The sequence below is a fragment of the Schistocerca piceifrons genome, chromosome 1, assembly GCF_021461385.2.
Source record: "Schistocerca piceifrons isolate TAMUIC-IGC-003096 chromosome 1, iqSchPice1.1, whole genome shotgun sequence".
Classification (NCBI taxonomy): Eukaryota; Metazoa; Arthropoda; class Insecta; order Orthoptera; family Acrididae; genus Schistocerca; species Schistocerca piceifrons.
In genome coordinates this window covers 597,217,599-597,243,276 of record NC_060138.1, presented here as the reverse complement: position 1 = coordinate 597,243,276, position 25,678 = coordinate 597,217,599, and the positions used below count along the sequence as shown (strand labels likewise).

The 25,678-nt window shown below is 44.6% G+C and overlaps 1 protein-coding gene across 1 annotated transcript in view; it reads right to left on the bottom strand.

Moving 5' to 3' along the window:
• LOC124755227 (mucin-1-like) overlaps positions 1 to 25,207 on the bottom strand; it is a 152,005-nt gene extending 126,798 nt beyond the window's left edge. Inside the window, exon 1 of the mRNA XM_047249042.1 lies at positions 24,206 to 25,207. Coding sequence (XP_047104998.1) covers positions 24,206 to 25,207 — 1,002 coding nt within the window. The remainder of the gene's footprint in view (positions 1 to 24,205) is intronic.
• Between the last annotated feature and the right edge of the window lie 471 nt (positions 25,208 to 25,678).

Below are 25,678 nucleotides of genomic sequence, written 5' to 3'. Positions count from 1 at the left end.
GGCCCATTAATTAATGTTTCGTGTGATTGGATGAACTCAACATGTTTATGTAATGTTGCTGAAGTTATTAATTCTCTAATCATTGAGCAAACAGTTTGACATCGGAATATTGTTCGGCAGTAAGTTGAGTCACCTAATATCGGTTTTGTAAAAGTGCCGCAGATTACCATGTGATGTTGTGTTGTATCCTAAGTAAAGTTATCGAGCTTGTGTGTAAGTGTATTTTCAAGTATCTGAATTTTCTCAGTTTCATTCCATTGACAATTTTTTAGTGTTTTTAGATTAAAAGTCAAGTGACGCTGTCTGAACATTTGCCCTCAGTCTCTGTTTAACAATACAGATTTACGAGCTCGTCTGTTAAACCATATTTTGCTTAACTGTTCCGTGCATGTTACTAGTGTATAGTGTTCGAAGTGTTTATCCCTGACATGTGTTCAGTCCTTCCATTCCATCAGCCCGTGTCCTGCTTACCTTCCATATCAAAACAGTTTAACACGTTTTGTGGCACGGCTCCGGTTATTATATCAGTCAACATGTGTGCCGCAACCATTCCAGGTGAAACAGGATTTGGGAGAAAGCCACTGTTTATGGCTCAACTGCACTGGTCATGTGGAATGCGGCGTCAACATTTCGTTCTCGTGAGAACTGTTCTGTAGGGGGACGTCTGCGATTTGTACTCCGTACTTCCAACACAGTCCCATAGTTATTGCAAACAACGCTGCGTATAAAGAAGCGCAACGATGTCTTACCAATGGCCGATGCTTAACTGCGTTGCTCAACACTGCCGTGCAGATCACAGTTACATTCTCTCTTCGTCCGTCCCTACCATTGCTGCCCCCCCCCCCACCCCACCCCACGCTCTCTCCTTCTCCATCCCCCTCTCTCTCTCTCTACCCATATCGACATTCACTGTCTCGATATAACGAAAATTGTCTTTAAGCAGATCTAATTAAAGAAACACCCAAATTTTGAAATTATGTACACAATATTTCACGTTATAGTGACACTTCTGCAACTTGACACAAAAGAGAATCTCTGGGAAAGAACTAACGGCAACAAAAGCGGAACCTTCCGAGGACACTAATCGTCGTCCAGAATGATTTTTAGTTTTTTAAGTGAAATCACAGTCAAGACCACTGTGGAAAACTTGTCACGTTCGACCGATGATCTCTGTCCACTAAGAGTCTATTCCGGTCTCGGCAGACTTATTTCTTTAGGCATGCCACGATTTTCTCCAAGGCCTGGAGCAGGCTATTTGTGGTCCAGCACTATTTAAAGTCCATGTTCGTTTCAGCCAAATGTCGGGAGAACTGATAGTGCGGGCAGATGGGAGTATATGGCGGGAGGGTTCCTAGTTGAGGCATTGGCAAACCACCCAGAAACCTCAGACAGTTTTGGGGGGCTGTAGTTGTTATTAATTTATTACTGCAAGACTGGGGTGTAGACATTTGAACACAGTATAAGTTGCAAAATCAGACTGCAAATTGACATTAGATTTTAGGTTAGGTTGTTTGGGGGAAGAGACCAAACAGCGAGGTCATCGGTCTCATCGGATCAGGGAAGGATGGGAGAGGAAGTCGGCCGTGCCCTTTCAAAGGAACCATCCCGGCATTTGCCTGGAGCGATTTAGGGAAATCACGGAAAAACCTAAATCAGGATGGCCGGACGCGGAATTGAACGGTCGTCCTCCCGAATGCGAGTCCAGTGTGCTAACCACTGCACCACCTTGCTCGGTTTGACATTAGAGATATGCGTCAGTAATTAGGGGGATTACTCCTACTCCCTTCTTGGGTATTGGTGTGAGATGTGCAACTTCCTAGTCTTTAACTACAGCTCGTAGAAAGGGCGAGCGGTTGTATATATTTGCTAAGTATGGAGTAGGAGTAGGATTCGTTATGAATAGGAAGGTAGGGCAGAGAGTGTGTTACTGTGGACAGTTCAGTGATAGGGTTATTCGTATCAGAATCGACAGGAAACCAACACCGACGATACATGCCGACGTGGCCAGCTGAAGATGAAGAGATAGAGAAAAGATACGAGAATATTCAAAGGGTAATAAAGTACGTAAAGATAGGTGAAAATCTAATAATTATGGAGGACAGGAAAGCAGTTGAAGGGAAAGGAGTAGCAGAATAGGGGCTTGGAACAAGGAATAAGAGAGGAGAAAGCCTAATTGAGTTCTGAAATCAATTTCAGCTCATAATAGCGAATCTCTGTTCAAGAATGAGAAATGGAGGACGTGCACTTGGAAGAGGCGGGATGATACGGGAAGATTTCAGTTACATAACATCAATGTCAGGCAGAGATTCCGAAATGAGATACTGGATTGTAAGGCGTACCCAGGAGCAGACAGAGACTCAGATCACAAGACAGTAATGATGAAGAGTAGGCTGAAGTTTGAGAGATTAGTCAGGAAGAATCAATAAGCAAAGAAATGGGAACGGTAGTACTAAGGAATCACGAAATACCCTTGAAGTTATCTCAAGCTACAGGTACAACAATAAGGAATAGCTCAGTAGGCAGTACAGTTGAAAAGGAAAGGGAATCTCTAAAAAGGGAGATGACAGAAGCTGGAAAGGAAAACATATGTACAAAGAAGGTAACTGGGAATAAACCATAGGTAACAGGAGACATACTCCGAATGATCGATGAAAGAAGGAAGTACAAAAACGTTAAGGGAAACTGAGGAATACAGAAATACAAGTCGCTGAGAAATGAAATAAATAGGAAGTGCAAGGAAGCTAAGACGAAATGGCTGCATGAAAAATGTGAAGCAATCGAAAAAGGAAGATTGTCCGAAGGAGTGATACAGAATATAGGAAAATCAAAACAACATTCTGTGAAATTAAAAACAAGTGTGGTAACATTAAGAAGGCAACAGGAGCTCCACAGTTAAAAGCAGAGGAGAGAACGCGTAGGTGGAAAGTGTACACTGAAAGCCTCTGTAAGGAATTCCACTAGAGTTTCCGCTCACGTGTGCGAGAATTTTCACACAATCAGCTTTACAGCTCATGCGTCCAAGTTTCTGACAATAATAATATACTGAGGAATGGGAAAGAACATTGTGGCTGTGTCAGATGACGATCAATTTGGCTTTAGGCACCAGAGAGGCAATTATGGCGTTGCGGTTGATAATGGAAGCGAGACTAAAGAAAAATCAAGAAACGTTCATAGGACTTATCGACCTGGAGGAAGCGTGCGACAATGTAAAATGGTGCAAGACGTTCGAAATTCTGAGAAAAATAGGGGTAAGCTGTAGTGAGAGAGACGGGTAATATACAATATGTACAACAGCCAAGAGGGAATCATAAGAGTGGACGACCAAGAACGAAATGCTCGTTTAAAAGGGTTGAAGACAGGGGTGCAGCCTTTCGTCCCTACTGTTCAATCTGTGCATCAAAGACGAAATCTTGTAAATAAAAGAAAGGCCAGGAGTGGAATAAAATTCCAGTTGAAAAGATATCAAGGACTCGATTCGCTGATGACATTGCTATCCTGAGTGAAAATGAAGAAAAATTACATGATCTGTTGAGTAGAATGAACAGTCTGATGAGTACAGAGTATGAATTGAGAGTAATGACTAAAGTAATGAGAAGTAGCAGAAATGACAACAGCGAGAATCTTAAAATCAGGATAGTTGGTGACGAAGCAGATGGCACCAAAATAACCAATGACGGACGGAGCATGGAGGACATCAAAAGCAGACTAGCAACGACAAATAGTGCATTACTTGACAATAGAAGTATAGTAGTATCAAACATAGTCCTTAACATGAGAAAGAAATTTCTGAGAATGTATGTCTGGTGCACAGCATTGTATTGTCGTGAAACATGGACTGTGGGAAAACCGGAACAGAAGAGAATCGAGGCATTTGAGACTTGGGGCTACAGACGAATGTTGAAAATTAGGTGGATTGATAATGTACGGAATGAGGAGGTTCTGAGCAAAATGAGAGAGGAAAGGAGAAGGGACAGGATGATAGGACATCTGCTAAGGCATCATGGAATGACTTCGATGGTAGTAGGGGGAGCTGAGAGCTCAAAATTGTAGGGGAAGACAGAGATTGGAATACATCCAGCAAATAATTGAGGACGTAGGTTGCAAGTGCTACTCTGTGATGAAGAGGTTGGCATAGGAGACGAATTCGTGGCGGGCTGCATCAAACCGGTCAGATGAATGATGACTCAAAAAAAAGTATGGAGTCATTTTATGAGCACACAGCGAAAGGAAATAGCTAGACCGGAAGCATTGCCTTGATTAAGTGATTTATGCTGCTTCGCTTCCGAGGATATCAACTTCTAAGCCATTCATATCGACAATTGCTCTTGATTCGAATTCTGGAATATTTACTTCGTCTTCTATGGTGAAGGGATTCCGCAAAACCGTGTTTACTGGCTCTGCTTTAGTGACAGTGTCATCACTAACACTAAAAATGCTATCGGACAGTAAAGGTATTGATTAAGTTTTGCCGCTAGTAAGCATTACAAATGCCCAGTAACTCATTGGGTTTTTTGCCAAATTTTTGCCAAATTTCGAGACCGTTTCGTTGTGAAAACTGTTAAAAGTATCTTTCAATGAAGCTCGTGTCAGATTTCGAGCTTCTGTAAAACTACGCCATTCTTGGACATTTGGCGTTCTGTTAAATTTGGCATACTTTTTCTGTTGACTCTACAGTAGTGTTCTGGCGTGGTTTGTGTACCAAGGTGAATCAGCACATTGTGTTATTAATTTTTTTGGTGCATAACTCTCATTTGTCATCCATAATATTTCGTTGAATTTAAACCATATCTGCTCTACACTTACGTAGTGATATTGGAGGTAGTGTCTCTTACAAAGGCTTCAAGCGAATTTTTATTTGGTTTTTTAAACAGATATAGAAGTGTGAGATTTAAAAATTTCCCGACGTACATACTGTTCCACAAAATTTCGGGAGAACTGCCGGGTGTTTGTAACTTCTTGCTACAATATTTCGTCGCAGAGTCTACTGGCCATCTCCAGGTGATACTGGCGAAAACGTCCTCCTGCAAAAATTTCGTCACTGTTATTATCTGTCAAAGACGACCTAGAGCTGCGAAAGGCAGGTGTTTGCAGGATTCCATGCGAATGCGGCAAATCTTATATAGAGCAAGCGACGCGTACTGTGCAGGATCGCATTGTAGAACATCAGCGACATACTCGCCTCCTTCAGCCTTGTAAGTCTGCCATCGCCGAATACCGTATTTCCACTGGTCATATAATGAATTACAGTGAGATCAAAATTGTGGCCCATACGTCTAACCTTTGGAGTTGTGTTATTAATGAATCCTTGGAAATACGATTAATCGAGACGGCAGTTTTCAATTGAATTAGGCATGGAATCTAATTGTTTAAAAACTTCGTGTCCTCCGTAGCCAGCGTAGTTCTGTGATGGAATCGTGGGAAGACAATTGAATTAGCCGGCCGCGGTGGCCGTGCGGTTCTACGCGCTGCAGTCCGGAACCTCGGGACTGCTACGGTCGCAGGTTCGAATCCTGCCTCGGGCATGGATGTGTGTGATGTCCTTAGGTTGGTTAGGTTTAAGTAGTTCTAAGTTCTAGGGGACTGATGACCTAAGATGTTAAGTCCCATAGTGCTCAGAGCCATTTGAACCATTTGAACAATTGAATTCATACCGATACGGCGAGTTTTCACCACGGAGGGCGCGCGGCGCAGCAGAATCGAACCGCTCAAGTAGCGCAGGCGCAACGCAAGTTTCGGCGTGCAATAAAATCTTCAGGACAATGGAAGTCAATGCATATTGATATGTTTTTTCCGATAGGTGCATACTTTTATGTGATAAGTAGATAATTTATTATTTTTGTTTATCGGAGAATATATGCTTACATTTTTGTGCTTTACCTACGAAAGAGACACCACAGCATTTCAGACTTTTAATTTGCCTGCACAGTACCTTATTTGAAACATAACGTGACAAAGACAGAGTGCTTTGACCATTCACAAGTTGGCGCCTGTCGAAAGCAGCAAAACCACGATTATGTGGAAGAAAATAATTTTCGTTCGTATAAAATATGTCACTAAACTGTGCTTTCTTTCTGAGCGTCTCACTATCATTTTACGATTATTCGGATTCCAATGAACTACCAGTATCATCTCAAGTTGAAACGCAAGGCCGTAGTAAGCTGAACTAGATGGAAGAAGAACACTGCTTTCAGAATCTGTAGAGGAGTCATCATTTACGTCGACATTCAAATATTTTATCCTCACTGTCGCTCTTCGTTAATATCTCCACGATCATTTCTTCAGTAGAATAGCAGAGAAAAACATTGTGATGCTAATCCTGGCGAACAGTAAGTTATAGAGCAGAAAACGAAATCACTGTAGATAAAGTAGCCGAGCACAAATTAGCAGCCATAAATATGAAAATGTACAGAGATTTGGGGCCGGAAAATCGCCTAGGGCTTAAGCTTGTCAGCAGCACACAGGAACCTGAGAGGTGACGCTACTGTAATCGTCGTCAGCTCTCGGGAGGCCCGAGACAACTCGTCAATAATGCATCAAGCAAAACTCATAGGCAGCGATTAAACTCGTCAACAGCATCCTGAACGGCATGACTAGTTTAGTCGTCAACAGCAGTTAATGGGTTAATGGTCCATATTATTATCTAGTTTGGGCGACTCTTACATTGATTACGTTATTGGGTGTTTCCTAGGAGATGGGACCTGGATAAACTGACTAAACCAGAGGTTGTACAGAGTTTCAGGGAAAGCATAAGGGAACAATTGACAGGAATGGGGGAAAGAAATACAGTAGAAGAAGAATGGGTTGCTCTGAGGGATGAAGTAGTGAAGGCAGCAGAGGATCAAGTAGGTAAAAAGACGAGGGCTAGTAGTAATACTTGGGTAACAGAAGAAATATTGAATTTAATTGATGAAAGGAGAAAATACGAAAACGCAGTAAATGAAGCAGACAAAAAGAAGTACAAACGTCTCAAAAATGAGATCGACAGGAAGAGCAAAATGGCTAAGCACGGATGGCTAGAGGACAAATGTAAAGATGTAGAGGTGCATGTCACTAGAGGTAAGATAGATACTGCCTACAGGAAAATTAAAGAGACCTTTGGAGAAAAGAGAACACTTGCATGAGTATCAAGAGCTCAGATGGAAACCCAGTTTTAAGGAAAAAAGGCAAAGCACAAAGGTGGAAAGAGTATGTAGAGGGTCTATACAACGGCGATGTACTTGAGGACAATATTATGGAAATGGAAGAGGACGTAGATAAAGATGAAATGGGAGGTACGATACTGCGTGAAGAGTTTGACAGAGCACTGAAAGACCTGAGTCAAAACAAGGCCCCGGGAGTAGACAACATTCCATTAGAGCTACTGACGCCCTTGGGAGAGCCAGTCCTGACAAAACTCTACCATCTGGTGAGCAAGATGTACGAGACAGGCGAAATACCCTCAGACTTCAAGAAGAATATAATAATTCCAATGCCAAAGAAAGCAGGTGTTGACAGATGTGAAAATTACCGAACTATCAGTTTAATAAGTCACGGCTGCAAAATGCTAACGCGAATTATTTACATACGAATGGAAAAACTGGTAGAAGCCGACCTCGGGGAAGATCAGTTTGGATTCCGTAGAAATGTTGGAACACGTGAGACCATACTGACCTTACGACTTATCTTAGAAGAAAGATTAAGGAAAGGCAAAACTACGTTTCTAGCATTTGTGGACTTAGAGAAACCTTCTGACAATGTTGACTGAATACTCTCTTTCAAATTCTAAAGGTGGCAGGGGTAAAATACAGGGATCGAAAGGCTATTTACAATTTGTACAGAAACCAGATGGCAGTTATAAGAGTCGAGGGACATGAAAGGGAAGCAGTGGTAGGGAAGGGAGTGAGACAGGGTTGAAGCCTCTCCCTGGTGTTATTCAATCTGTATATTGAGGGCAGTTTTAGGAGTCGAGGGGCATGAAAGGGAAGCAGTGGTTGGGAAGGGAGTGAGACAGTGTTGCAACCTCTCCCCTGTACTATTCAATCTCTATATTGAGCAATCAGTAAAGGAAACAAAAGAAAAATTCGGAGTAGGTATTAAAATCCAGGGAGAAGCAATAGAAACTTTCAGGTTCGCCGATGACATTGTAATTCTGTCGGAGACAGCAAAGGACTTGGAAGAGTAATTGAACGGAATGGACAGTGTCATGAAAGGAGGATATAAGATGAACATCAACAAAAGCAAAACGTGGATAATGGAATGTAGTCGAATTAAGTCAAGTGATGCTGAGGGAATTAGATTAGGAAATGAGACACTTAAAGTAGTAAAGGAGTTTTGCTATTTGGGGAACAAAATAACTGATGATGGTCGAAGTAGAAAGGATGTCAAATGTAGACTGGCAATGGCAAGGAAAGCGTTTCTGAAGAAGAGAAATTTGTTAACATCGAGTATAGATTTAAGTGTCAGGAAGTCGTTTCTCGAAGTACTTGTATGGAGTGTAGCCATGTATGGAAGTGAAACGTGGATGATAAATAGTTTGGACAAGAAGAGAATAGAAGCTTTCGAAATGTGGTGCTACAGAAGAATGTTGAAGATTAGATGGGTAGATCACGTAACTAATGAGGAGGTATTGAATGGGATTGGGGAGAAGAGAAGTTTGTGGCACAACTTGACCAGAAGAAGGGATCGGTTGGTAGGATATGTTCTAAGGCGACAGGGGATCACAAATTTATCATTGGAGGGCAGCGTGGAGGGTAAAAATCTTAGAGGGAGACAAAGAGATGAATACACTAAGCAGATTCAGAAGGATGTAGGTTGCAGTAGGTACTGGGAGATGAAGAATCTTGCACAGGATAGAGTAGCATGGAGAGCTGCATCAAACCAGTCTCAGGTCTGAAGACCACAACAACAACAACAACAACAACAACAACAACTAGTTTTCGGAATGATTTTAATGATAAGCTGAAAATATCTCCACCAGAAGATAACGGCATATTTAACATTTAAAACAGATAAATATATCTTGATATAACAGCTTTTAAGAAATATGAAATGCATTGAATTGATAGGCTCGGTTTCAGGTAAAGCAGGTGTCAGATTTCGGTCCATTGGTGGGGCACTGGGAAAATGCAGTTTGTTTACAAAGGAGATCACAAAATACTAATGCGACCCATTCTTCAATATTGCTCAAATATGTGCGCTCCATAAGAGATAATACTAACAGTTATACTGAATGCATGCGAAGGCTGGCAGTATGAATGGTTGCAAGCTGTATTTTCGAAGAAGAGCGTCAAGGAAATATTCACATGAACAGCTAGATACCAACTACCCCCCTCACCCCCTCCCACCACTCCCGAAAGTTTATTTACAAAATTTTAAGAAACAACATTGAGGATTCCAGAAAATATAACAACCTACTACGTATATCTCTCGCAGGGCCCACAAGACTAACTAAAACGGGAGCAAAGGCTTATAAGCAAATATTAATGCTGCGTTCCATACTCGAATATAATGGGATAAACCGTAATATGTGCTACAATGGGAAGTAATTTCATAATGGTTTACCTAGAATAGATACAAATGAAGATCCATCATCAATATTAATCTCAGACTGATTAGCCTAGAGAAGCAAGAGGGAAGTGGCGTGTTTCTTGAAGCTTTCTCGGCGGATACAATATTCTCTCATCACCGACTCGCCTCGGAGGTTGCTGTACGGTTAACAGCTCAAAGTAACGGAACACGAAATATTGCTATCCCGGTTACACACCTGAAAGATGATGGAATAACACAGATGTGAGATCTGGCGTTACAGGCGCTGTTTGAGCATTGGGCATTAGTACGGGACATGTCTGTTACATGATAACAGCGGTGATCTGCAGCTATCTGAATCTCTATTTAGAATGCCACTTAGCCATTAGCGCAGTAAAGTGGTCACCCATACATGGACACCGGCTCCATTCGCTGTGTTGCAGTCTTACAGCGAACTACACGAATAATCGCTGCTGTGGTTGTACGCTCCACCACAGGATGGTGCAAGAAAAACCGGCCTCGAGTGCAGACTGCCCACCAATTACTCACGAATTTTTGCTCGCCACCAGCAGGTACAACAACAAATAGATGACCATCTAGTAATTAAATTAGATAATGTATAAATACTGAGAGTCTAGTCTAGTTGCAAGAGCTTCGAAACGACAGACGACAATGACCAGTCTAATTACCAGGGCCGATTATTCCTGCGCCAGCCTGTATTTTCGTCCACTGAAGGCGTCCGCCAGTCGTGTTGGTCATTAGTAGAATACAGCTCTTATTTTCAGCAGGTAGAAAATCAGTGCAGCACAATTAAGCAAGAACTGAATCTGTTGAAGACTGAGTAGAGTTACACGAAGTCCCGCTGTGCACCTGACAGGCGAAAATGTTCCTGTTCAAAAACTGAAGGAAATGGGTTAATGTGTCGGGAATCTCTACATGAGATCTCGATATTCGGTTAGGATTTTTAAAGGCTCTGTGTTATCCTATTTCGTCTCATGTGACCTTTACAACATGTACGTGTTCCGTCAGAAATTTTCGCTGTTCTGGTCACGTACATTTCTTGGAGTGGAACGAAAATACGAGTACCTCAAATATACACCTCTCCTTCGCGAAGTCAGCATATTGGCTTGTCGTGTGCATCAGGCTGTAAGTAGTTTCCTCGTCATTTCAGAAACTTACAGTTGTACGTACAATAGGACACTCACCCGGATAGCACGTCATTTATTCTTCTCTGGCTACTTCTGTGCGCTTTGTATGCGAACATTAACAAGCGTTTTCTCCGGGATTAGTATTTACAAAAAGATCATTTGGTAATATTTCTGAAACTCAATGCGTTTAACGAATGACTATGAATAATCCCTTTAATTTTTCGACTTATCTCAATGCGGCAATCACTCCTATGGATAATTAAACTTTCGCTACTTGTGAGGGCCCTGATGGAAAATGAGTAATCGCAGGGCAATAAAACTATGTGGAAACATTTGTAAGTACATGAGAAAGAGAAATAACGAATAAATCATTTAAAATACCACATTTTGCTTTCCACAAAAGGGGATATAAATCACGCCGCCTTGGAGGTTACGCAGTTTGGAACGATCCTCAGGCAATGGTTCGGTTGAGTCCAAAGCAACTCCCTCTCGTCCCAGAGCAGGGATTGCATGTTGGCGAAGCAGATCAGAGTAGCATATGCCGTTCACACTTCACGTCCTTGGTTTTTGAGGTCCTAGTTCCTCAAAGAAAGATGGACCAATCATGAATTGTGCCGTGAAGCCACTTCACACTGTGACACTACGCAATGAAACTTTATGAACGTTCGTTGGCGGTGACGGTTCCCAAATGCGACAATTGTGAGGGTTCACTGACCCATCGCAGAGTGTGCTTCATCATTTAAGAAACTACTCCAAGGCCACGCGTCGTCAAATTCAAACTTTGCGATAAATGTAAGAGCAAAGTCTACTCGAATGTCTGCATCACGTGGAAAGCTTTGGTGAATAATATGAAGTTAGTACGGATATCACTTTAAAATTGTTGGGAACACTTTTAGAACTGCGGACCATGGATTGTGCAGCTGTCGTTAAATATCGCGCACTGCTAGAAGATCGCACAGTGGCATCCAGCATTCTCAATCATGGCAGGAGTGACTTCGACATTTTGTGACGCAAGTGACTGTCAGTCACTCTCAGGAACAAACCGAATCATTGGCCAATCGTTCCAAACTACATAACCATCAAGGTTAGCAGACTTGAACCCTCTCAAGTGGGAATTAAGTTGTGTTTCTTTCAATGGTTTATTCGTTATTTCTCTTACGCATAGTCTTACAAATGTTTCCACGAAGTTTCATTGCCCTAAGGTCATTCATTTTTCATGGCGTCCCGTCAAGTAGCGAAATTTTAATTACGAACAATCTGTATTTACCATCACAATTATCATGCGACCTATCATTGTGCATATCATTGAAAGCTAACAGCGGGAGCCTTCCTAGTTTCATTATTGCGTAGAAGTTTATGATCATGGGTTAACGGGGACTTCCTGTGGTAATTACTTTCCACTTTTACTATTAATTGGACCTTCTTTATCTTAATGCCTCCTAAACAGATAGCCTTAATGACATACTTTCTGATTTAGGCACATTTTCAGTGGCTGTTTGGGGAAGATTGTAATGTATCTGGATATTCTTTATAAAAATACTGAAGGGCATTCAACGGGAATAAAAGCGTCGGATGCACAGTTCTGTATACTGGCTGTCGTAGTTTCCTTCGTTGTCACGAACTGTGGAACAGACAGTCCCTGCTGGACAGCTGTACGCTTAAAACAGACCACACTAAGGTGGGATACAAAACCGCAACAAAGTCGTAAAGAGAAATTATCGCCGAATGTTTCCGTTCCGAGTGTGTCGTAAATTCGTGTGACGTTTACGAGGGTATGAACTGCGACCGCGGTAAACAGCAGATGAAAATTTACAAGCGTGGCATTAAACTAATACGAGAGGTGTTATGCCCACAAATGTTATCCAGACAAAGATTTCTTTTAGTGACGTGTCGCTGTATCTGAGCGCAGCAAATCTGAGCTTAGTAAATTCCTAAAATGGCGATGGGAAGTCCATCTCGGCTTGAGGATGTTTCTGACATGATGTTCTCTGGTCCTGTCGCTCTTATTGCATTCCTCGTCATCAATAATCTGCACTCTATACTCTTATGTAGGCCTCTCCCAGCGAGGATCCAAACTGTATGTTTAGCAACAATTCATATTGTTATAAGTAGCCATTTTGTCTCGTTCAGTTTATGCAGGACATCTTCACTACCTACTATATTAATCCACTTAATCTTCAACATTTCCCCATAACATTTCCAAAGTTTGTAATTGTTCCACTTCTATCTCCACAGAAATATAGTTTTTACCTCCATATAGAACTGCACTTCAGTTATAGTTTTTCAAGAATATATTTTTCTTCTCTCAAGCTTTTATTTTTTTTATTTTTTAGACTTCACGCCTTTTTCCATACAGTGGTCCTTTCTACTAGTCTTTCTTGCAATTTGTGATTGTCTCATCATATTAAGAAATAAGTTTATGCTTATCTCTAAATTCGTTAGCTCCAGTTTACATACTGCAAGAGAACAGACACACAACATAATGGAAAGCTGGATTGTTCAGAGTGACATAAAGCTGTATCTTGATACATATAACTGTACCTCTGTAGATCTCTGGTTTTTACTGACAATATTTCATTGCACAATATTCCGGCAGCTGGAAACCTTTCACTGCAACGTACTTAAAAAATTCTCTTAAAATTACACGTGGATTGAGTGAGCGCATTAGGCTCGGAAAACTGAGATGCTACCGTCCACTCCTAGGCTATTGACCTCCTGCAACCAAAATGAAGCAGACCGACACACCCACTGATCGATAGTAAGCCATCACAAATTTTGTAGTTATTACCCTATTTCATAGGCAGCAAAATTCGTCCACCTCTTTTAGAATGCCTTGACCTAGTCTAGCATCCAGCCCTCAGCGTATCACTTAGGCAGGGAGCATTATCTTACTTCTCTGTTCTGTGCATATTAAAGCATCAGTTCACTCTCACCGGCCAGTGCTATATCATCGGCGAACTATTTTATGATCATTTTCTGGTACTTATAACTCCCAGATAGAGATGGTCCTCTACTTGCACCATTGCTCGCATTCAGTATTAGTGGTGACCTTACGTAGCCGTGCCTTCCGTGGCTGTGACGTCTGTAATTCCGAGAGAGCTCCCCATCAATGGAAAAGATATTCCATTCCAAATTATCAAAAGCCTTCTTCATAGCTATTAATACAACCCATGTTAAAAACTAGGAATGCCTGCTTTCCTGCTCAGTAAAGCAGAATCCCATTCATAAATACGTTATCAAGAGAACATATCACAACCTTATCAGAAATCGTCCTGTTTGCTTCCCACACAAACGATATTTATAAAGGACTGAAAAAACATTAGAGTTTAACGTCCCATCGACGAGTTCTTTAGAGGCAAAGCACATGTTAGAAGACCATAATTATTCATCCTAGCGTTATCTCAAGCGATTTAAGAAAACACGGAAAAAATCTTAATGGCCAGACGTCGGTTCAAGACGTCTGCTCCGTAATATGATAACACTGTCTTGACTACTTCGCGCGGTAGTAAGAATTTATCAACGTTAATCGCTTATCTCGTCTCTCTTTCATTAATTATACGACGAATTTGCTTCAGGACATACAAAAGGTTGTGAAATTCTCAGCAGATTATCTGTGCTTGAACTCTGGTAGAACCGCGCTGGCAGAGTGGCAGTATTCACCCAGACAAGAAGATCTAAACTGTCTTTAAGCGGTTGTTCTGAATAATGTGCCAGCGCATCCGTACCACAGATCGTGCTGGTAATGCAATCCAAGCATCCCTGGATGCTATACACATATTCAGAGAGAGCTGTTTGTCTCTTCAGATCCCAGAATGCCCACCAGTGCAGCTGTGTTGTACATGGAAGGTGAATTTCTAGTTGGTGTTGTGGATGGCATCTTGCTCTAAATGTAGAAAAATGCGAATGAGGAGGAATAACAATCCTGAAACGTTCGAATACAGTATTAGTAATTTGGTGCTTGGCACAGACACAGAGATTAAATATCTAGGTGTAACGTTGTAGAACGATATGAAATGGAATGAGCACCTTAAGTTAATACTTGTTTTGTGGGGAGAAATTTGAGGGAAACAATTCAGAGGCGTGCAGATGAATTTATTACTGTAGGTTCGACCAGCATGCAAATATCACGGAAATGATTCGTGAACTCAAATGGGAATTCCTGGACGGAAGACGACGCTCTTTCCGCAAGGCACTGAAATTTAGAGAATCGGTATTTGAAGTTGACTGGAGATCGATTCTACTGCCACAAGCTTACGTTTGATATAAGGACTGCAAAGATGAGAAGAAAGAAATTAGGGTTCGTATGAAAGCTTACAGACAGTCTTTCCCTTTTGCTCTATTTGCGAGTGGAACAGGAATGGTAATGACTACTACGTGCTGCCCTCCGCCATGCACCGTACGGTGGGTTTGCAGAGTTTGTTTGTAGATATAGGTATAAAAGTAGTTTAATTAAGTCCAGAGAGTGTTCACTGGGACCCATCGTTTCTCGGATATCTCGAACCCAGCTCCTGAAAGACATGTATGACTGGGAGATGAAGAGGTTGGCACATGAGAGGAATTCGTGGCGGGCCGCATCAAACCAGTCAGAGACTGATGAAAGAAAATCTTGCGATACTTATTTGTCCTTCCAAAAAGCCGAGTTCAGTTGTCGTACGGCTCTCTTGCCCGACTCTATTTTATTATTTATGTCATCCTCACTTTTTAAGTTTAATAATGTTGTAACCCTCAGACTTAACCCTGATCTTACTGGCTCTAACCATCTAATCCCCTATAGTACTGTCGTCAATCTTCAGTCATTCGGTTTGTGTCAAGCTGATTACGAAGCCGCATCTGTCATATTCCTCTTCTAATTTCCGAAGCATGTACTCAGCATCATCCTGGTCACATTTACGATGACCCGATCATCAGCGAAGAGAACTGTGTAAAAGATTTAGTCCTCCACAGGGAGTTCCATCCCTTCACATTTGCATCTCCAGGCTTCAAGAGCTTCATCCACAGAGATTTCTAATAGCTTCGGTAATGTAGTACATTCACGACGCAGGCCTTTTGTAATCGGAAACTCGGGTGACGTTAAATTTCCTGCTGTGACAGCACTTACAAAGACAGACGGAACTGTTCAACTGCTTTCATGAACGTGTTTGACGCTTCACTGTTTTTCATACGGCCACAAACTGTTTTATGATACGGTGTTATACTATTCTGCAAATCCACAAAGACTAACTGGATCTCTGTCCCTCTGGCAGTTCTCTTCTCTATTAGATTCCATAATGTGTATGCTTCATAAATACACGAATATTCTGGTCCAGAACCATTCTGTTCGTCAGATATATTAACCTTCTTTCTTTTAAGATTCTCCCAAGTAATTGTGTTGGTTGTGGCATTAAACTTACGACCCGGTAATTTACACAGTCCTACCTATTCCCTGTCTTGTAGACTGAAGCAATAACAAACACAGGTACGCGATCCATTTCCAAACAAATATTAATGCAGCTGGATCAAGGTATCATCCACATCCGTACCAGGTACCTTTATTAATTCTGTGTTAATTCAACCCGCACCCGGCAATTTCCCATTTTTCTTATGCTTCACAGCTTTATATATTTACTGTGAGGTTATCTGTCGTTTAGAAAAATGTTCATCCTTTTCCGTAAAATTTAACATTCCTTGTGTAAATTCCTTTCTGGTTCAAAATGGTTCAAATTGCTCTGAGCAGTATGGGACTTACCTTTGGAGATCATCAGTCCCCTAGAACGTAGAACTACTTAAACCTAACTAACCTAAGGACATCACACACATCCATGCCCGAGGCAGGATTCGAACCTGCGACCGTAGCGATCTCGAGGTTCCAGACTGTAGCGCCTAGAACCGATCGTCCACCCCGGCCGGCCTAAGTTTCTTTCTCTTCTCCAATTGTTATTAGAGTAATCCCTGTACATGGTTTTCAACCCTCATCGTCTTCAGTATCTTCTACGCTCTGCTTGCTACAGTACTACCAAAGTTCTGTTCTGTATCCTTACCATCTTCCTACCATGCCTCATTTTTAGCCTTACTAAAGGCCCTTTGTTCGTCCTTCTGTTTAGCTCCGTATGTTGTACATTCTTGATCAAGTCAACACCTCTCCTCAGCCACTTATTACAGGGGTCCCTTTTTAATCTTTACCACTTTCTCTACTTTCTCATTCCACCATGGATCTCACTTCCCTTTTCTTAATTTATTCTTCCTAGAGCTTCGAAGGCCGCCTCTTTTGTCATTGTTTTAACGAACTGATACATACTAGTATCGCCTGTCATCTAAATTCGACCAATTGTGTTGATATCGTGAAAATATAACTGCGGATAACATGGTGAACGACCATACGTGGAAGTCATTGGACGTGATCTATGGTAAAAAAGTCGTATACCTTGAAGATATACACTCTACCTAAACCTGCGTCTAAAACTTTAGCCCCACAACTGACCACAGCAAATGATTCAGTGTAGCTACGAATATTATTGAAATAATTCTTTGATTTTTCTTTAATTGTTCTATTATCTGAAGTGAGTCCCTGATGCTGTGTGTTGAAAAATAAATTTCTATTTAATTGCTTGTCCATTTGAAGTGAATCTTTGACACAGTAATCAGTCTGCGGTGTAGGCATTGGTAGCATTGTGGGAAAAGAAGAAAAACTTTTCTCGCTTGTGTATGTTTACTTCCTTTCATCTCTCTTAACGGCTACACACACAAATTACTTTTTTGTGCACATCTATGGAAAGTACCTTCTGAGTTATAAGGGGGTGATCAGTAACGTCCCATTTGGGATAATTGACATAACGTATATGTAACCAGCGCGACTTCAATGCGGGTGTATAAGCACCAATATGTAGTTAAGGGGTAAGTGCGGCCTTCGAATGGAAACTTTCTTATCGTTCCTTATATGCAAGTATCATTGTCCTCCTTGTCTAAGTAATGTTAGAAAGTAGTGTTTCAGTTTTCCTTGTTCACTTACCCATTTTGTGAATCACTACAGCATCCTCCTTGGTATGTATGCCTTTTCTGCCGGTCTAAGTTTATTTTGGAAGCTTGTTGAATACACCTGGAAACTTACTTGAATTCCGAAGATTTCAAACTTGCCAACTACTCATCTGCTACTACTTTTCGAATACAGGGACAGTAGATTCCTAAAATCAGTAAGTAATGGTCTGATCCACATAAGTTCCCCACAAAATTCTCACCTCGTTTATAAACAGCCATGTTTTCTACCGGGTTATCACGTAGTCAGTCATTGATCTTAGCTTATTAGTTGGTTGTTTCCATATACAGGGTGACAATTATTGAACTATATGAAAAAAGAATCGTCATAACTTCTGAACGGTTTGCGTTAGGGTGTTCAAGCTGCACGGTGGCCGCGGGGCATGACGGTAATTAGTGTGCGCATGCATGGTTTGGTTTAGCGACGAAGCCCACTTTCATTTGGATGGGCTCATCAATAAGCAAGGAAGCACGGAATAATCGGAGCGATATTCCTTGATGGCACAGTTCAAATGGCTCTGAGCACTATGGGACATAACATCTGTGGTCATCAGTCCCCTAGAACGTAGAACTACATAAACCTAACTAACCTAAGGACATCACACACATCCATGCCCGAGGCAGGATTCGAACCTGCGACCGTAACGGTCACGCGGTTCCAGACTGAAGCACCTAGAACCGCACGGCCACACCGGCCGGCGATGGCACAGTGACTACTGAACCGTACGTGAATGTTTTAGAAGATGATTTCATCCCCTTTATCAAAGTGACGCTGCTTTCGACAAATTTTGGTTCATGAAAGACGGAGCTCGACCCCATCTAAGCAGGAGAGTGTTTGATGTTTGGAGGAGCACTTTGAGGACCGCTTTCTGGCTCTGCTGTACCCAGAAGCCACTGGCATCCGCCTCGACTGGCCGCCATGTTCTCCGGATCTGGACACATGCGATTCCATTTTGTGGGGTTATATTAAAGACAAAGTGTACCGCAATAACGCTTAAACCACGGATGAGCTAAAACTTGCCGTGCAGAAGGTCATCGGGAGCATCGATGTTCCGACACTTCAGCGAGTATTACGGAATTTCGCTATTCATCTGCGACACACCATCGCCAATGATGGCAGGCGTATCAAACATGTCATAACCTAAATACGAATATCTGTGGTCACGTTTACATGTTGAATAAAGTGTGTGCACGCTGTAGTTAGTAGCATTAGTTATGTTTTTTTCATACAGTTCGATAATTGTCACAATGAATGTTGACGCATTGACTTATGCCTAAACCACCAATATCTAATCTTCAAACGATTTTTGGTGACAAAAGTCTATCAGCCTATCCGTATTGCCCTTAAACGTATTTTCCTCATACCGACAACAATGTTACAACTATTTTGACACCACGTACATGCATTCTGATCCCCTATAATTAAAATTTAGTGTCCATCATTCATCGTTTCCAATGATCCCGTCAATGCTACAAGGAGTTTTTGTGCTGAGTCTTGATGTCGTCATTGGGCGCATACAGTGCCACGATCACGACTGAATGGCTTAATATTTCAATTAGCGCCAGCAGAATCCTTTTACTAATCTGAATTAAAGATTTTATGCATTTTTGTACTTCTTGATAGCTATGGCACTCTATGGTATTGAAACATGGACTGTGGTAAAATTTCCATGTTACTAAATGGAACTGTAGAGAGTAAAAATTGTAATTGGAATACATCCAGCAAATGATGGAGGTCGTAGATTGCAACTGTTACTCTGATATGAAGAGCTTCGAACAGGAATTTGTAGCGGGCGACATCAAGCCAGTCAGAACACTGAAGACGCAAAAAAGCGTGTCAACAACACTACTGTTGAACACAGGCACTAAACTGTTAAGTATAATGCTCCAACAAAATTTTAAAAGAGCACAATAATATTTTACTGTTTAAAAGTCAGTTATAATAATACCTCATACAATAGTACATAAATATTCAGTGAGGAGGAGACTGGATTTCCCAATAGGTCTCTAGCAATAGAGCTAAATCACTCCGCATGTACGCTTCTAGCCACACAATTCATAACAAGTTCTAACAAAATAATGCTCGAAATCCTCAACTGCAGAATAATCAACAAGTTAAGACAAAACCCCTGATCTAAGACATAAGAAAATATTAAAATTGACACAGATTACACACAACAAGTATAACGTTATCAAGCAGATATATTGCAGCGCCAACTCAAATATGTTACGCTAATAGAAAACCTTTGTATGCACACGTATCACCAACAGTATTAATAACATCAGATATTCAGACAATGAGAAGCACTTAATACAGCTAAATCTCAATCCTGAAAGGTATCGTGATACCAAACCCAATACTTCAGAATTCTGGAACATTGTTTTGTTAGTAGCAACACTAATCTGCCCTAACACCTTCCCACAAACAATGAGGTTAAACATGGTTGTCAAGGTCACTGAGCTAACGAAATTGCGCATGCAATCGCCTGTAGTAGACAGTGAGCAATCACCTGCAAAATTTCAAAATATAACTAGCACACTAGTAAAGCAATTCTCAGCGCTAAGCCACGAAATCCATAAGATCAAAGGCTTAACCGCACGGTGCAATGCTTGAAAGCTTACTTGGACAATCCTCTGTACCAGGCACACAGCAGTAGTCACAGCCAAGTCCGTGCTGTAGAAGCCAGTGGCCTGTATAGGGCGGGTGCGCCACTAGTTATGCAGCCCTCCGCATCGCGCTGCGTGTTGTGGCACAGCGAGTCCTGTGAGCGGTCACCTGTGTTCCGCAACCGGAGTCTGCCGCCAAAAGGTGAAGGCAGTGACTTCGGTATTTACGTATTATTGTAAGAAATTAAGGGGTTTCAATATCAAACATACGGCAAATTTTTATGTTTTTAAAGAAATTAAATGTAATTTATTTATTTCTATTTTAGGTAAAAAGGTACTTATTATTTAATTGTTTATTTTCCGCTGATACTTATTGTACTTTCATACACATTAAATGTAATTTACTTATTTAACATTGTCGTTATACTTTGCTTCCCGTAAGTTGATTGCATTCTCTCTTGTACAGCTGCACCCGCTATGTCCCTGTGGTGAGGGTACTTTATAGTACCGCTCATATTATGTATGGCTTTTCCCTAAAATTCTGGGATTGGCAAAAAAATTCGTCTCTTATTATTCACGGAGATGCCGGTAGGTAACACGATCATGACCAGGAGCAGTTTTACGTTTCGTGTGGAATGTATTGATGATATCCAGAGTGGTGATGGGGACATTGAGTTCATTGTGTGTAATGTTGTCTAAGTACTGGAAGCCAGGAGCGAGTGGAGGGACAGAGGTGTCAGTTTGATCGTGGACATCCGGGAAGAGGCAGTAATCGAATTGGGGATCGTCAGGGAGGGTAAAGATATCAGAAAGGTTGGAGGCAAAGTGATTGGCCTTACTAAGGTTATCAGGGAAGGGTTGGTGATCATGAAGGAGAGGGTAGTATGGGAGGGGGGGGGGGTTAGACCCGGTAAGGTGGCAGAAGGCAGACCAGTACTTGGACGAGTTAATAGGGAGTGTAGCATTAAGACGGGTGCATGTCTTTTGCCAGTCTGGCGTTTCTTAGCCGCGAGCAAGTTTTGACTTGTCTTTGTAGTTGCCAATGGCTTCATAGTGTGTCTGGGTCATGTGTGTGAAGGAAGTCACGGTAGAGATGGCGGGATAGATGGAGTAGGAGGATGGTCTGTGGGGGTAAAGTGGGATGGTGTGGGTGGATGGCAACAGTAGGGATGTGGGCCACCACGGCCTCAGACAAGGTCTGCAGGAGAAAGGAGGTGGCATGAGTAACATCATAAGGGAGGTGGTAGGTGAGGAGGTGGCCATCAACCTGGGTAGAGAGGGTATCCCGGTAGGCATTCCAGTCAACACGAGAATAATCATGGACGTATTTCGGGGGAGGGCCGATGCGAGGATCGGGATGGGGCGACGACCGTCTGAAATGGTGAGGAGGACAGGGAGATGGTCACTACCAATGGGGTCAAGGACATCCACCATTATGCGGCCAAGAAGGTTAGGGGAGGAGAGGATATCTGGAGTCGTATTGGATTCAGGACGGGTGTGCTGGGGAATTGGAATGAGGTCGCCTTGGAGGGAGGAGAGGAACCGATGCCACCACCGTAACTGGGCTGCGGAATGACTATGGATGTTGAGGTTGGCGGCATTCATGTAGGAGGAGAAGGTGTGGTCGATGTGGGAAAGGAAGTCAAAAGCAATAGACGCATTAGGGTGGACATAGATGGTGGCGCAGGTAATGGTAAGGCCAGGGAAGAAGAGACTAAGGATCAGGTGTTCTGTGAGGTTGGGAAGGAGGGGATGGAGCCAAACAGGTATCTGGTGGTGGTGGTCGATGGCTACTCTGCCACGTCCTATCAGGAGGGTATTATCGGAGCGGTGAGGAGCAAGGCATCCACAGGGTGGGTTGTGAGGGTGTGCAGGAGCTTCTTGTTTGCTGGAAGGGAGCAGATGTTATTGAACAAGATACGGTGGTGCCGCACCATGACAGGAATTTAGACAAGGGTGTCAAGATGGGAGAAGGTGAAGTGGGCTTGGTTGTAGAGTAGGTGGCATATGTGTTAAGGTGGAAGATGGACCTGGCAGTGAGGGATATCTGCTGAAGGGTGTGGGGGCACTGGAACGGGTGGACATTCTGGAGGACGATGGTGACGAACCTGATAATGTCCTCAGCAGGGGGCGGGGGGGGGGGGGGTAGGACGAAAGGAGTTGCCAGGAATGTTGGGGGTGTCCAGAGGGTGGATGGGGACAGTGAGTTCAGGAGTGGTGTGGGGGGTCAGGCCTTGCACTTCTGGGAGTAGGTACGGTGTGGGAAGTTGCAGGTCTTGCAGGAAGGAGAGGACTGGAGGTTGGGACACTGCCGGAGGAAGTGCGCCTGTTTGCAGTGCGGGCAAATGGGGGCCTCGCTGCACTCAGATTTTGGGTGTGCATTGTATCGCTGGCACCTCTGGCAGTGGAGGGATTGAGGAGGGGAACAGGAGGAGTCGACTTTGTACCAGCGACGGAATAGGAGGGCACCCTCCTTCAGGATCAGGTCAATGTAGGTGGCGTCTTTGAAGAACACCTGCATAAGGCAGGTGGGCCCAGCTGTGTTGAAAATCTTGTGTACCGCCCTTATTTCAAGGTACGGGTGTGCCTTAAGCTCCACCAACACCTCCTCCTCCATGATCGTAGGACTAAGCCGAGTGATCACGTCAGGCGGGAGGGGGATGGGGAAGGAGCAGGGGTGAGGGAGGCATTGGGGCCAAAGCGGGTAATGGGGATTTTGGACAGGATGTCAGAGTGAAGGGTGGGGCTACAGGAGGTGATAAGAACAGAGTCGCAGTGTGGAGTGAAGAGGGAGATGGGGGCCCTGGGAAAGTGCTGGCAGAAGAGGAGGGTGAGGTTCCGGGCCTCAAGGAGTGAGGGATCAGGACAGAACAGGAGGTCTTTGTAGGAGGAGGAGGAGGAGGAAGAGGAGATGGTAAAAGGGACATGTGGGGAGACATCCATGGCATACACGGAGGTGGGAGGAAGAAGAGGCTGGGATTTTTTGGGAACGGAAGAGGCGGTGGTACTGCTGGGATGTTTAACTGCTACAGAAGGATGAGAGGTGGCGTGGGGGAAGGGAGCAACAGGGAGGTGGCGGGTGGTGGCAGGTCCTGTTGTGGGCGCTGGTGCTGGTGTTGACGATGGCGATGGTGAAGGCAATGGAGAAGGCAATGGCGATGGCGATGGAGACAGTTGCGCGTGGGTAGTGGCCCTCCGGGCCACCATCCTTGTGGATGCTGCTGGGACAGTGGCAACAGGATGAGGGTGGGGAGGGAAGGGATCAGAGGAAGAGGCTAAAGGGGTAAGGAGCCAAGGATGGGGTGACAAAGAGTGCAGGAGAGGGGGGGTGAGAAGCAGGGGGATGGAATGAGGGGGAAGGGGTCTGGGCACACCATGTGTGGTGGCGATGGTGAATGATGATGTATAGATGACAGCGATGGTGGTGGAAGTGGTAGTGGGTGTAGTCATGATTACAACAGGAACACATGGAAAAGAACAGGGCAGGACTAGACAAAACAAAGAAGAAAACAAGGAACTCACGAATATGGACGAAGACGGACGAAGATGGACAAAACGCTGACTGGGGCTGATGCCCCATTCCACTGCTGCTGGCGGGAGGCGACTGCAGAGGCTGCTGAGCTGCTGGGACTGCTGCTGCTGCTGGGACTGCTGCCACTGCTGGGACCCATGCTGCCGCTGCTGGGACCCATGCTGCCGCTGCTGGGACCCATGCTGCTGCTGGTTGGACCGTTGGCTGGCTGGACCGCTGGCTGGCTGGACTGCTGGCTGGCTGGACCGCTGGCTGGCTGGACCGACCGCTGGCTGGCTGGACCGACCGCTGGCTGGCTGGACCGACCGCTGGCTGGCTGGACCGACCGCTGGCTGGCTGGACCGACCGCTGGCTGGCTGGACCGACCGCTGGCTGGCTGGACCGACCGCTGGCTGGCTGGACTGACCGCTGGCTGGCTGGACCGACCGCTGGCTGGCTGGACCGACCGCTGGCTGGCTGGACGGACCGCTGGCTGGCTGGAAGGACCGCTGGCTGGCTGGACGGACCGCAGGCTGGCTGGACGGACCGCTGGCTGGCAGGACGGACCGCTGGCTGGCTGGACGGACCGCTGGCTGGCTGGACGGACCGCTGGCTGGCTGGACGGACCGCTGGCTGGCTGGACGGACCGCTGGCTGGCTGGACGGACCGCTGGCTGGCTGGACGGACCGCTGGCTGGCTGGACGGACCGCTGGCTGGCTGGACGGACCGCTGGCTGGCTGGACGGACCGCTGGCTGGCTGGACGGACCGCTGGCTGGCTGGACGGACCGCTGCCTGGCTGGACGGACCTCTGGCTGGCTGGACGGACCGCTGGCTGGCTGGACGGACCTCTGGCTGGCTTGACGGACCTCTGGCTGGCTGGACGGACCGCTGGCTGGCTGGACGGACCGCTGGCTGGCTGGACGGACCGCTGGCTGGCTGGACGGACCGCTGGCTGGCTGGACGGACCGCTGGCTGGCTGGACGGACCGCTGGCTGGCTGGACGGACCGCTGGCTGGCTGGACGGACCTCTGGCTGACTGGACGGACCGCTGGCTGGCTGGACGGACCGCTGGCTGGCTGGACGGACCGCTGGCTGGCTGGACGGACCGCTGCCTGCCTGGACGGACCTCTGGCTGGCTGGACGGACCGCTGGCTGGCTGGACGGACCGCTGGCTGGCTGGACGGACCGCTGGCTGGCTGGACGGACCGCTGGCTGGCTGGACGGACCGCTGGCTGGCTGGACGGACCGCTGGCTGGCTGGACGGACCGCTGGCTGGCTGGACGGACCTCTGGCTGGCTGGACGGACCTCTGGCTGGACGGACCTCTGGCTGGCTGGACCTCTGGCTGGCTGGGCCTCTGGCTGGCTGGACCTCTGGCTGGCTGGACCGCTGACTGTTTGGACCGCTGGGAGACTGGCTGGCTGGTCATGGAACACCTAACACTTCGATAAGTGGCTGTGCCGTTATCGAAGGGCGGTACTCTTGCGAGGTACCACCGGAGATGTGTGAACTTTGTCAAATTCGCGCCGCTAAACATGTAGCTTTTTAACGTTTGAGCCAAGAAATGGATCTCAGCACATTACGCTACTGCTATGAGTTATATACAGAAATACGACGCTTATCCAAGATAAACTGCTAATGAGAATACAGGGTGTTTCGAAAAGGACTTTAAAACTTTGAAAATTCAAATAAATTAACTCACAGTACCTACAGAGGTGAATGTAGTGTCAATTTGTCGGGAAATACATCAGTTTCGTCTCGCGTAGTTCGCTAGTGCCGAATCGCACCGTAAGACACTGATTAAATTGTTAGCAAGAACTTCTTGGCGGGTATGTTAACTCGATTACATGAGGATGAACGTTTTTGGATAAAATTATCTTTTCTGACGAGACGACTTTTC